Source organism: Pogona vitticeps, chromosome 2 (assembly GCF_051106095.1).
Source record: "Pogona vitticeps strain Pit_001003342236 chromosome 2, PviZW2.1, whole genome shotgun sequence".
NCBI classification, from domain to species: Eukaryota; Metazoa; Chordata; class Lepidosauria; order Squamata; family Agamidae; genus Pogona; species Pogona vitticeps.
Window position 1 is genome coordinate 310,204,991 of NC_135784.1, and position 13,594 is coordinate 310,218,584.

Below are 13,594 nucleotides of genomic sequence, written 5' to 3' on the forward strand. Positions count from 1 at the left end.
CTCAAATGTTACTACGCCGTATAAACAAACACAACATTGTAACATTCAAATTTAAACCATTGTACCAAAACCTGCGCAGGCCATGATCCTCAACCCTCCCCCCCCCCCCGAAAAAGGCTCAAATAAATACATTCATCTTGACTTGGCACGGTAATGATGCCAATGTCGGTGCCGATCCAGCCTCCAAGGGGAGGGCGTGCCACGGTTGGCAAAAAAAGCCCTCCCCTGCATCTGCACATAGCGGACTGTTCTCAATGGTGGGATGCAGAGCAGCAGCCCCCCCCCCCCCCCCAAGGACATCTTAGTGATTGGGAAAGGTTTATACAAGGAGCGGCCCTCCTTCAGAGATCCAGGCAGGTCCCCAGGCCTTTTTAGCAGCCCCCCCCCCTTTACCAGAGAAACCAGAATGCAGAGCAGGACAGATGGAAAAGCAAAGATTTTGGAAGCACAAAGCATCTTTTTGGGTGCAAAAAAAAAAAAAAAAGGCAAACTGCCCCAAGCTATTATTTGGTGGGGTGTCCTGGGTCCACCTCCTTTTCCTTGCCTTTCTGACCTTGCACCGATAGGGATTGCTAGAGAAACAAACCCGGACGTGTAAATCTGCCAAAATAATGAGAGCGAAAGCCTAAGCATCCTAATTAGCTCCCTGACCTCATTGTTGGCTCTTGGCCCCAGGGGAGTCTCTATAGGAAAACGAAGGAACAAAGCGACGGAAGGGCCAAGCCCTCCCTCCCTCCCTCCCTCCCTGACCATATTTGGATTTCCCAGGTTTGGTTTCCAGCCAGTTCTGCTTTCACTATGTCAGCTGCAAAACTCTCGGCTTTCCTGGTTTCCAAATTCAGGAGAGACGGCCAAGAATCCAGGGGGGATCCACCACCACCACCACGTGGCAAAGGAAAGCGCCCAACTATTTGAAGGACCGTCTCCTTCCGTATGAGCCTAGGTGGCTTCTAACCATCTTCTTGGGAAGAAGCCCTTCTCTCGGTTCCACCACCTTCCCAAGCTTGTTTGGTGAGGACACGAGAGGGGGGGGGCGGCTTCTCCGTGGCTGCTCCCAGGCTCTGGGGGTGAGCTGCCTCCCCAAAAAGTCAGGCTGGCCCCCTCCCTCTGGTCCCCTCCACCCTCAGGCAAAAACCTCCCTTTTCAAGCCAGCTTTTAAACAAAAGGTGGGGGTTTAGGGAATGCTCTGGTTTTCTTTAAAATTTAGATGTTTCCAAAAATATTTTTTTAATGTTTTAAAAACTGATTTTAAGATATAGCTGTGTTCACTCATTATTGTATGGTTTTAATTGTTTTGAGCTGCCTTATGGGGGGGAAAGGTGGCATAGAAATAAAAATAAAATGAAAACGAAATAAAAACCAGCTTCTCCTGGCTAAAGGGGGGGGGCTTTTTATAAGCTGGAACTATACCAAACGCCTGAACAGTAATGATATTTTTAATATTTAAAAAAAAAACATACATGCATGCCAAAGATTTGCTTTCAACATATATTTGAGATTATGGGGCCACTTTTGAGTTACCTATTTCTTTAAAAAATTAACCCAATCCCAAGATTATGAACCAATCATAACATTTAGAAGGGAACCCTATTTTAAGATAAAAAGAGTTTTGTTTTTGTTTTTTGCAAATCCAACGCCTTCGTCCTGCGACTTTGCAATGAAATAATTCAGCCGGATTCGTGACCTCTTGCAGGTGCTCCAAAGGGGAAAGGGGGGGGGGGAAGATGGGACACGAGGAAAACGGTTCTGCTCCTGCTGTTGGAACTGGCCTGTTGCAACCAGTCCTGCGTGCGAGTGCGAGTGCTTCAGGGTTACGGATCTTCATACCTCTTGAGGTGTGGTCGCTGCCCAAACTCCCATTTCCTGCTGCTGTTTCCGTTTTGCTTTTCCACCTCCGCCCCCCCTTCGCTGCCATCCCATGCGTCCTCTTAACCTTGGGTCACACAGTCTGACCATTTCGGGGAAGGGGCTGAGCTGAGATGATCTACCTGCCCCTTAACCTCCGAGATTAGGCACAATGACCCCACCACATGCCAAATACCGGGGGGGGGGGGCGTTTGCCCACACTGGCAAAATTCCCCTTCACTGCTTGCGATGTGCCTTTATGTGTTTGCAAAAGGAGCCTCCAAGGTTTATTTGAGCACCACCGGCGGCTGCTCTTCCCTCTTCCTCTTGTGGCAAGTCTTAGCATGTGGGGCAGATACACCAGTGGAGGGTGGGGCGGGGCTCCTGGTGTGGGCACTTGCCTTCCAGAAGGGAGGAAGAAGCCAGAAAAGGTATTATTATCCTGCACCCCCTCCTAAAGCCACGAGACCGCTATGTTCCTGGATGCATGCAAGCCCTCCTCTTAAGGCAAATGTTTTAAAGGCGGCACACTCATTTCATAGTTCTCTACCACGTTGCCAATCCTGTGAATGGGTGACCCTCGAAAGATCCCGTCAACAGCCTTAATCAGCTGTTTGCAAACTCAATCAAGGCTTTGGCTTCCTCTCTTGTTTTTCATAATCTCAAACTTAGAATCACTTAAATGTTTTTGTGCCTGTTTCTTAAGATATTTCCTCTTATTTAATTATGGAGTGCAGCTTCGCAGAAAGAATACCTAGGCTGTGGCTTTCTTTAGGGGTGAGTCTGTCTCATATTTCCTGTTCCTCTTTTCCTGCTGCCTTCCACTTTTCCCAACATTACTGTCTTTACCAGCAAGTCTTGCCTTCTCATGTTGTGCCCAAAGTACAACAGCCTCCGCTTTGCCATTTTTGCTTCTAGGGAGAGTCCAGGCTTGACTTAATCTAGAACCCCCTCCTTATTTGTCTTTCCAGCAGATGAGGGTTTTCATTAAATTCCCCCCTCCCCTGTATTTCAAATGAACAAACATCTCCCCCCCCCACCCTGGTAGTTTTCTTCACTGGCCAGTTTTTACCTCCAGACACCATAATTAGGAATCCAATGGTCTTGTTGATTTTCCAGTATGGCTGAGACACCTTCCTCCAATAATAAATCTACCTGAACAGGTGAATGGCTTAAAATTCATATCAAGAAACAAGATTGATAGGCAGAACATGGTTTGCTATTATTGTTCATCCCCAAATAAAGGGAATATACTTGGCTCTTTCATGTACAAGAAAATGTAGACCAGGCTGCTGGAATATTGACAATATGTGCCTGTTTGGGGGGGGGGGCTGGGGCAGTTGGGGGGGTAAGTAAAACACCTTCAGAGTCAGCACAGGATCAAGAGCTGAAAACAGCTTGATGAGTGGAGGGACCACAAAAAAAGTTAAGACTCAGAAAGTGGAAAGCGAAAATGAAACCAGGGGAATTCGAGAGGACCTAAGAAAATGATGAATGAAAACATGTCCCACAAAATAAATAGAGGAAGATGGAAGAGGAGCACATTGCAAGGCTGGCTCACAGAACAGGACCGGCTCTGGCTGCTCCAGGAAAGACTGCCATGGCACTCAAATCGTCTGCAACCCCTGCCGCGCTCCTTTACCTGGGACTGGTGCTCTCTGCTCAAGCTGCAGCTCTGGACTGCAACTTCCTGAAACTGCAGCAGGAAAGATTTAATCGGGAGAGCCTAAAACAGCTGGAAAAGATGATCTCAAAGTTCTCGCCAAGGTGCCGGGAGCAGGCGCCCGACTTCAACTTTCCTGCAGAGACCCTGAAAACACAAGACTCGTGGCTCGCCGCAAAAGATATACTAAGCGGGTTTTTGGCCATCCTGAGCAGCGACCGGCTGAAGACCAGCTGGGAAACCCCACTCTTCAGAGACAGGTCAGTCCGTGCTCTTTACAACACCCGTCACTTCGGTTTATAAGGGAAGGCGCAAAGGGGCGGATGCTGCCCATGCGGTGGGCGAGAGGCCGGACGAAGCTGGCCCGTCTCTTTCAACTCCACTGTTTTATGATTACAGGTTTCTCAACGGGCTGTTTGCACAAACGGAAAGCATCCAAAGGTGTCTCGAGGAAAGACAAGTCACCTGGGGAAGGAGCAAATATGAACGGGCGAACAAGCAGGGGCTGAAGCGATACTTCCAGAGGATCAGAGCTTTCCTCGAAGAGAAGGGACACAAAGCTTGTGCTTATGAGAGCCTACAACTGGAATTCCAGAGGAGTTTCATGTACGTTGACATACTCATGAAGAGAACGGACACTGGGGCTCAGTAGGGCTGGAGTTCGGTGCAGAACGAGAGGCGTCAAAAAGTCTCCAGTTCTGCAACTGTCTGTGCGCTTGCATGTCCTTATTTATTTATTTGTCTGTCTATTTATTTATTTATTTATTTATTTCATTTTTACCATTTTTATATGTTAATGAAATTTGTTATAAAGGTTCACTTATTTTTTTAAACTATACAGTGCTCAAAGGCTGATTTGTTTGGCAAGTTTTATTTAGAGGGTTTATTTAAAAAAACATTTCCGCAAACCCACAAAAACGAAACAATCCTGAAACACACACGGTGTCCTACTGAAGAACTAGGCAATACTTTATATGTCGACGAAAGACCCTCAGCCACTGGCAGATGATGAGCCTGGACAGGGACAGAGACCAACCTTGGGGTTGGAGAAAAGATGTAAAAAAAAAAAGATGATAACAGAAGAGGGTATCCCTAGGAAGGTAGTGAAAACGGGACCGTGTAGCTAGACTCCCTGCAAAGGGTTTAACAGAACGGGAGGCAACAAAGGTGACATGGAAGTCTTCTCAAAGGGGTGTAGGATCTGGGCCACATGGCAATGAAGCTCTGAATGGCCCAGATCCTACACCCTCTGAAGAAGACTTCCATGTCACCTTACCCCAGGGAGTTTGCTGGTGCAGTAAATTTGAAAACTACCTTAAGGACAGTGTCCCCCTTTATAAGCCTGCCTGGGTGTGCCTTCACTGGTGCATTTGGTGGGGACACAGGACAGGGCCTTCTCTGTGGCTGCTCCTTTAGACTCTGGAACTCCCTCCCACAAGGTCCCAGGGCTGGCCCCATCTTTGCTGTCCTCCTGCAAGCAGGCAAAGACCTTTCTCTTCAGAACAAGGTTTCCTTTTAATTACTGGCTGCCTGAATGTTTTTTTTAAATGGATGGTTGTGCCTTGCTGCTTTTAAATGTCTTTTTTGCTTTTGTTTACATTTTCTTAAGAGTGATGCTTGTGTTTTTTTTTTTAGTATTTACATACTCACTGTTTTTAGCTTTAAATATTCATTCATTCATTCATTCATTCATTCATTCATTCATTCATTCATTCATTCATTCGCTTACTCACTCATTCACATGCCACCCATCTGACCAATGATCAACTCTGGGCCGTGTACAACCATGACAACAACATACAACATCATACACACAATTAAAAGTAAAACATTAACGTTAAAATTAACATTATGTTTGAAAACAGATGGCAGTTAAAAACCACAGGCTAATCATCTCAGCAGGCTAATCAGATGGAATATCTCAGAAAGCCTGTGGGACTAAGAAGGTTTTTGAGGGATTTCTTAGAGGTCACCAAGAGAGGGAGGGAGTCAAGTGAATTTCAGGTGGCAGCTCATTCTCAAGCTGAGGAGCAACCACCAAGGAGGCCCTGCTCCTCGTAAAACCCTTTCGGGGCTCCCTCGGAGGGGCTGTCCTCAGCCACCCCACCTGGGATTGTAGGGGTAAGAAACAGGCATTCTGCCATGTACCGAGGCCCCAACTATTTAGGGCTTTAAAGGTCAAAGCCAGCCCCCCTTGGAGCTGATATGGAAACAGACCCATTACCAGTGCAAGGCGGTCCGTACTGGGGAGATGGGCAGCTATTTACGAACTTCTCTCACTAACCTGGCTGCCATATTCTGGGGCCTGTTGAGGTTTCCATAGGAGTCTCATGGGCAGCCCCACGTAGAGGACATTGCAGCCATCTATCCTTGATGCAGCTGGGCAATCTGCCTTAGATGGAAGCAGGCAGGCCGAAGGACAGACACCATTTTGGTGTCGATGGACCGAGCTGGGTCCAAACGGACACCCAAGCTGCGAAGCTCTCTTTAGAGTGCCCTCCCTACAGAGGAGAGGGAGCCTCCCCCCATCCACGGGCAGTAGGAACCTGCACCCAGAGGACCTCCATCTTGTCCGCGTTCAATTTCAGTCTGTTGGCCCCTGTCCACTCCAGCGCGGAGCCAAACAGCACTCAAGGAATCGGACAGCATTCACGGCAGAAGGGGTGGAAGCACAGACAGAGCTGGGTGTCGTCTGCACAGTGATGACACAACACTCCAACGTCATTAAAAAATATAGTCTTTTAGTGATGTAAGCCACCTTGGTTCTTTTTGCGAGAGAGAGAGAGAAAGAAAGAGAGAAAGAGAGAAAGAGAGAAAGAAAGAAAGAAAGAAAGAAAGAAAGAAAGAAAGAAAGAAAGAAAGAAAGAAAGAAAGAAAGAAAGAAAGAAAGAAAGAAAGAAAGGAAGGAAGGAAGGAAGGAAGGAAGGAGAGAGAGAGAGAAAGAAACAGACAGACAGACAAATAGGATGTACTTAAATCACAGAGAATAAACCAGGAATAATCAGCCTAGGAGATGAAGAATCAACATACAAGAATCAGAGGGAAACAGATGAAAATCACATTTCTGCCTGCAAGTTTAACACCAGTTAGCTGTTTATAAACTGCACCTTTGTCCCCCTAGTTAAAAGTGAGACAGAAGCCAATTAGGGTGGAGGTGTGAGCAGACGATCCATTTGATTCTTAACAGTCCAAAAGAAAATTAGAGGCCAAGGCACAGCCCATTAGATGTTGTCCTGTTTCTTCTTACCTTCGTTTATTATCTCTGAAAGTAACACAGGAAATTGTTTGCTCAGAGAAACAAACAAAGAAGCTTCTTTTTGTTTTAATCTATGGAACAAAAACCTGCTTGGCCACTTGAAACTAAACAGTTTGAAAAGGTCTTTTAAAGAAGTTTCTTCACACTTTGATCCAGAGCCAGAATCTAGGATTTTCTTACGGCTTCAGACAGCAAGAAATGCCATTAAGACATCAAGCAAGTAAAGTCTTGCTAATTGACTCCATGACCTCCAGAGCAAGAGGAGCTGTCTCAAAACAGTCCAATTAATTTGAATGTTTGGGGCTCAGAGGTTGATTTAATGCCCTTTTATTACAGAAGGTAACCTAAAAAACAAAGCCATAAAGCCTTTTAAAAAATTTAAATGAACACCTGGTCTAGAGAAATGTCTTGCCAGTGTGACACAGAAGGCTGGCGGTCCAGGGTTCAGCAGCATAATCCACAGTGTGTTGTTTAATGATTGTAAAATGGATCAGCAGCACTAAAAACAGTTTAAAGGAGTTGACCATTTCAGTTACTCCTGCCAAGTTAACCTAGAAGCTTGGCTGTTAGGTCACAGAAGGATCTTTTCCAAATCAATGAATAAATGAAGAGGGCCCATCCTAAATAACTCCACCCAATGGCTCTGTCCAGATGCAACACAGGTGGCTGGGTGTCATCCCGAGGACATACTCAAAAGCACAGACTGGAACTGGGCTGGATTCGTCCTGAATGTTCTGCCACTGGTGCTTTTGCAGAGGAAAATGTGGCTGCCTTGGAATGGAAATGGTGTTCAAATCCCTGGCCAATTTGCCTATTCAAATCACAGCTAGCCCAGAGACCAGCTAATTCTCCAGAGCTTATTGGAATTCAAGGACCTCCCAGTCCCTAAAAACAGATTGCAATCTGACAAGTTACAATCCCACTTCAGAGAAAGAAAGATGGTACTAATACCATCCCCTGGACTGCAAGGAGAACAAACCTATCCGTTCTGAAGGAAATCAACCCTGAGTGCTCACTGAAAGGACGGATCCTGAAGCTGAGGCTCCAATAGTTTGGCCATCTCAGGAGAAAAGAAGACTCCCTGGAAAAGACCCTGATGTTGGGAAAGTGTGAAGGCAGGAGGAGAAGGAGATGACGGAGGACAAGATGGTTGGACAGGGTCACCGAAGCGACCAACATGAATTTGACCCAACTCTCCGGGAGGCCGTGGAAGACAGGAGGGCCTGGCCTGCTCTGGTCCATGGGGTCACGAAGAGTCAGACACGACTTAACGACTAAACAAGAACACCATCCAGACTGAGACGGCCAACCTCCAGTACAGAGCATCCGATCTATTGTGTCCTACACAACCCGCGAGAACCCATGTGAGATAGTGGAGAGAGTAACAGATTAGAACTCAGGACACCTGTGGGTTCAAGCCCTACTTGGCGAGGGAAACCCCTGGGGGTCGGGGAGAGAGGAAATGGTAAACCCACTTCTTTAGTTACCCTCATACACTCTGAAGATCGTATTTATCAAATGTCACTCGATGGCATATGACATACAATGTATATGGCTTTTCACACACTAAACAAAAACCTTCAGGATTCCCATCGTAACCATCCATTTCTGTGCAAAGCAAACAGAAGCATGGAATGTCAAGGCCAAGTCAGTGGCCACCCATACAAAGCCAGCCAGATTCTCTGCAAAGTGATATGCTCAGTGTTTCCCCGTGAGCCCCCAGCACCTACAACCACACTGATCCATTACCGTAAGGTTTACACACTAGTCATGGGGTTGGTGTTTTGAAGGCAAGAGCTTCCTTCCTACCTCCAGGCTAATGCACCACAGACTACCTTGCCAAAATCAACAGATCCAGCACTGGTACACCTGCCAGTTCGTGCTTTCTTTACCCACTTCGTAAGTCAGTTTGCACCTATTTTCAGAATGGCATCGCAGATCATGGCTGACAACTCATTTACAAGCTGAAGGTTTGGAAAATCCAGCTGGCACCTGCCTTCCACATATGCCAGACTGAACCACTACCTCTTTATCATCTAACACAGTGCGTGTCCTTTGCAGATTCCAGCTTCGAAGCATAAAGCTCTTTGTTCATTTCATAAATGTCATCTATAGGTCTTCAGAACGTTGGCTCCTTTAAATGAACTAGATCTTATTCAAAAGGTATTCTTTTTAAACATTCGAAAGCATTCGCAGTTAGGGAAGGGGATGGCAAAAAAAATCTGGACAATGTGGGCCATTACGACAATGTGGACCTTTACATTGTCTTAGGACGTTCCTACAGACCTTCTCCAAACGGGTATGTCTGAAGCTGACACATGTTCAGAACAGTTTGATTAATTGCAATTAAGACCTCTCTAAGCAAAAGTCAGAACCAAATCGCCTCTAGTGAGAAATTAAAGAAACAGGTGCAGACATGTAAACGTAGGCGCCAAACAGTACAAAAAAGGAGCCACCTTAATACCAGGGAGAAATCTCATATCCTTTTTTGCATTTCCAGACTTTTAGTGGAAGCATTCTACAACAAAGGCTGGGATCCTGCCCTTATTCTTAAAGTAAAGCTTTTCTCCCAAGGCTCTGGGGAAACAAATGAGCTGCTCTTGAGATAGGAGCACTATTGAAAGTCTCATCCTTAGCAAAAACACCAACTGGTTCATTGAAACCACACACAGAAAAAAAAAACACATTAGGAAATGCCACCTACCATTGGCAGCCGGGACTGGAGCATCTGGAGATCATCATAACCATAAATCTGCTTGAAGACAGAGAGAATAAGAGAAACATACAAACAGAAATGTGAAGAAGTAATGCTCCCATTCAATTACTTAGGTTAAAAAGCCTGTGTGTGTCAAGCCAATCATGTAAAAAAACAACCCAAAATGCTAAGATAATGAGATGGTTAATTCAGTTGATGCTATCTTGGTGAACAGCAGCCGTGTTAAGAACTGTGATGCTCTGAGCCTCAAACTTGATGACAGTTTACACTATAAAGTGCAACAAAGTTTGAGTTACTGCCCATAATAAAATGGATCTTTTTGGATCCAATTAACAATTAAAACTGGCTGAAATTCTGTCCGCGGAGCTAAGGCTCATGATGTCATTAGCCACGGTGATTTTTCAGAAACAAAATAATGAATGATATCTGACCGCTGAGGTCCTGAGGCTCCTATGATAACCATTCTGTCAAGGGGACGCTGTCAGGAGCTCCAGGATGGGAGCAAGAGAGCCTTTTAATTACTGAAAATCCACTGCTGTTGGTAAAGTCACTTGGCAGTGCTGATATTTGGGAATTAAAGGAATTCCACCCCATTCTGCCACCATCAATGGCTTCCTCCATAACAAATGGGATCCCGTAGGAGCCTTGCAACTTTGGGAGAATGGTTTGAAAATTTGTTTCATAAAAATTGTGGTGGCTAAGTCATCAACAGCTTTACTCAACAACACAAGCTGTGGAGTTTCAACCCATAAATGCTGAACCCCAGTTCGTAACCCAATTGTCTCTGTGGGTCTACAATGCCATAAAGAGCAAAGAACAGGCTTTGTAGTGAAGACTACAGAAGCGTCTGTCTCACCTCCAGATTCAGTGCATGGCGTACACAACTTCTGACTATATCATGGTGACGAAATGCCTGCGCTGAAATTATAAGGTGAAACCACAACAAACCGCTGCAACACACCTGTCCTGAATAAGGCCAAAAATCTTCTAAGTTGAGAACCTTGACTTTGTCACCCTCCCATATCCATTTGAAGGTTATGCTTTTAAGTCTACTCTAACAAATTACCAAGAGCTGCTCTACCAGACTAAGAGATTGCATTCTTAACTTCAGTGGTATTTTGCAGGTGTTTTCAAAATACATTAATTGACCGGTTTTGCGAGGAGGTGCTTGGCTGAGGACTCTCAACCCCACATAAATTCAAGTTCAGAGGAACAAGCACCACATATGTGGCCACCGCCACCACCTCCAGCTTTGGGTGAAGCGTCCGTTCTAGACCCTCTGGCTTCAAGGCAGGATCACGACCACAGAGGGCCTTCCCTTCCAGGTCACCTCAGGGAGGCAGCACACGGAAACTGCTTACTGGGTAGGCTGGCAGGATTCCTCCAGGTCCGACAATATACTGGTTATGTAGCAAGGGTGGTACCCCTTGTGCCAGGTTAGGGGGTGCTTTGCCTGTAAAGCCAAAAGAAACGCCTTTTAAAACAAGCCACAAGGGTGGGGGGGGGAGAAACAGGTCGTGAAAAGGGGTGGGTGAGAGAGAGAGAGCAAAGGCTCCGAAGTACACCCTCTGGCAAGCTCTCTGGTTGAACTCCAAAGGCCACCTCCTGAGGGTCAGGATGTGTCGTGAGAGTGAAATTTGAATTAAGGAGACAAAATGAAAACGTGAACAGGGTTACCGTCTCAACGTACAACCTGCAGGCCGCGTACAATCATACAAAGCTATTTTTGAGGGTTTCCCAGACCTGCACATGACTCCCCTGACCCTTATTTCTCTCTCTCTCTCTGGCAAAAAAAGTTTGTTTTCACTCCACCAGAAATGAAATCAGTCTTGCAGGTCCCTGGTTCATAGGCTCCTTGTATATCAGAAGCAACCTTAAGGCACGAAACAACAGGCCTCCCCTTTCAATGGGAAGAGTTTAGAGGGATCCCTCCCACAGATCCAAGCTAGTAAACATCTAATTCCTCTTTTAATTCCCCCCGCCGCCCCACCCCCCCCAATTTTGGCCATTGGGGCCTGGTATGACTTAGGGAATCTATCTTTTTTAATGAAAATTCAGTGCTGAAGGAAAAGGATACTCTGTTTTCTAGTAGTCTAGCTCTGGATCATGGAACACGAAAACAATAATAATAACGGAGAACGTGTTCTCTTCCTAGGTCCAACCTTCTGCACTTTTTTGAAGGGAGAACCCACCAACATTCCCCCACAACTTCTGCCCCTGTTTTAAAATGAAATGCACAACACCCTCCCTAAACTGGCCATCCTTCCATCTTAACCAGGGTTCAAAATGATCAGGCATATTTCCCTCTCTCTCTCTCTCCACCCACCCCCCCGACCCCTTTTTTTCCAAAAGAAAAAACGGTACTGAAGACAAAGGAATTTTTATCTGCACAAAGGGGCTTGGCTTGGCTTCACACCTCGATCCGTTTCATGAATGCTAACGGGGAAAAATTATCCTTTATCGCACAAGGGGCACGAATGTTCTACTGACAACAAAGTCTCCCATTTACCATTCGTATAAGTAGAAGAATCTATTTAAGCAAAAAAGAATCAGCAGCTTTTACAAGCCCCAAAATAAAATCTGGTTCTTGCAAGCCGATTTTCCTCATTTCGATACAATCAATCTGATTGAATATGAACTGGCGACTCTTGCCACACTTGTGAGTGATCCGAATTTGCTGATTTGCATCCACTTTTCTGCTCTGACCATTAAGCCAGGCAAGAGATAGTGTGACCCCAATGGGCACAGAAGAGTGTTTTCCTCCTGGCCTTGTAAGTGGACTTCGTTTTGTGCAATACACACGCGTGGACCGGCCTCCCTCCATGGGATGCATTGGTGGTTCTGGGTGACGACAGTGGGTATTGTCGGCAAACACAGTGAGAGGTCATTAGGCCAGTGCAGATGTGGGCGAAGAGGCTAGGCTGATGACGCAGACAGGGGAGGCAAAATCGAAAGCCTGACCCTACTCACACGGGAGATTCCATGAAGTCTATAGGGCTTGTTCACCTTCTGATGACAGACTTCTCTGAGGAAGTCTTAAGTCCCTAAGATGATCTACAGGTCTACCCTAGCTGTGCAGTTTTGACTAGAGATGGGCACGAACCACCCATTTGTTCAGCAGCCGAACAGGTATTCAGAGCTCTGCTGACAGGCGCCTACTGAGAAGCACCGACCCACCTTCCCTGCCCCAGCTCCTCCAGGTGCTGCCTCTCAACGGGCGCCCGCTGGAGGAGACGGGAGTTCAGAAGCACCTGACATTTTGATACAATAAAGACCCGGGGGACCACTAAACGAAGCCGTATGAACCACCAAACCAGTGGTTCACCCCCAACTCTCGTTTTGACCATGAACTCTGAAACACACTCTGTGTGTGTGTGTGTGTGTGTATGTGTGTCTCTAAGATCATTAGATTAAGATTACTGTGATAAGCAAACCCCATACAAAAGTAAAGATGGTAGACAAGACTATGGGTCCATTCAACTCAGAACCGTCTAGCTTCCTGAGATGGGTCATTCGTTTCACTATGACTTCCCTGCATGTGTTCTACCTTTATAGGGGTGTTGGCCAAACTATAGTTCTTCTTTGCATCTTGTTGTTTTATTATTCTTTCTGCTGCTTTTCAGAGCAATTCACTTGATCTATGTACCTCGCCTCAGTGTCTACTCTGATGCATCCGTTCAGAGAGACCCAAGACAACCCCAAGAGAAGCAGATGGAAAAAATAAGTCTGGGTCCGTTTTGCTGGCAGAGCAGAAGCTGCGTCGCATAAACTGGGTTCTTCGGACACCTTAGTTTTGTCTCCACGGCTGGTATTTTCAAATAACTGGAAATGTTTTAAGCAAACCAGGGAGGGAGAAGTAGTAGAATCGGGAAAGCTGTCTAATTTCCCACAAGCACAAAGGACAGCACCTCTTGTTCTTAAATTAGCAAGTTATGCATTAAAAGGTTACCTCCATCAACTATTTCCACACATTAAAAAGGCAGGCAACTTTTATTTCATCAGCCAGTGTGCAGAGTGGGCTTAAAAAAGGCAAAGCCTTTTAGGGACGGCACAGAATTTCGTAAGCCGGTTCTAGCTGGACGAGCGGTTCCAACAGGCAGACCTGCAGACTGAA

General features: G+C 46.0%; 2 protein-coding genes across 6 annotated transcripts in view; one reads left to right on the forward strand and one right to left on the reverse strand.

Annotated features, from left to right (window-relative positions):
• Positions 1 to 13,594, reverse strand: part of UBAP2 (ubiquitin associated protein 2) — a 104,771-nt gene that overhangs the window by 11,081 nt on the left and 80,096 nt on the right. For 4 of the 5 annotated variants that reach the window (XM_072993000.2, XM_078384172.1, XM_078384174.1 and 1 more), the window contains 2 exons: positions 10,842 to 10,933; positions 9,469 to 9,519 (listed from right to left, as the gene is read on the reverse strand). In XM_072993000.2, the coding sequence (XP_072849101.2) occupies positions 9,469 to 9,519; positions 10,842 to 10,933 (143 nt within the window). The remainder of the gene's footprint in view (positions 1 to 9,468; positions 9,520 to 10,841; positions 10,934 to 13,594) is intronic. The other variant, XM_072992999.2, reaches the window with a different exon arrangement.
• LOC110080479 (interferon omega-1) lies at positions 818 to 9,601 on the forward strand. The gene is made up of 2 exons (XM_020796425.3): positions 818 to 3,768; positions 3,908 to 9,601. The coding sequence occupies exons 1-2, from the start codon at positions 3,374 to 3,376 to the stop codon at positions 4,158 to 4,160; spliced, it is 648 nt and encodes a 215-aa protein (XP_020652084.3). The 5' UTR covers positions 818 to 3,373; the 3' UTR covers positions 4,161 to 9,601.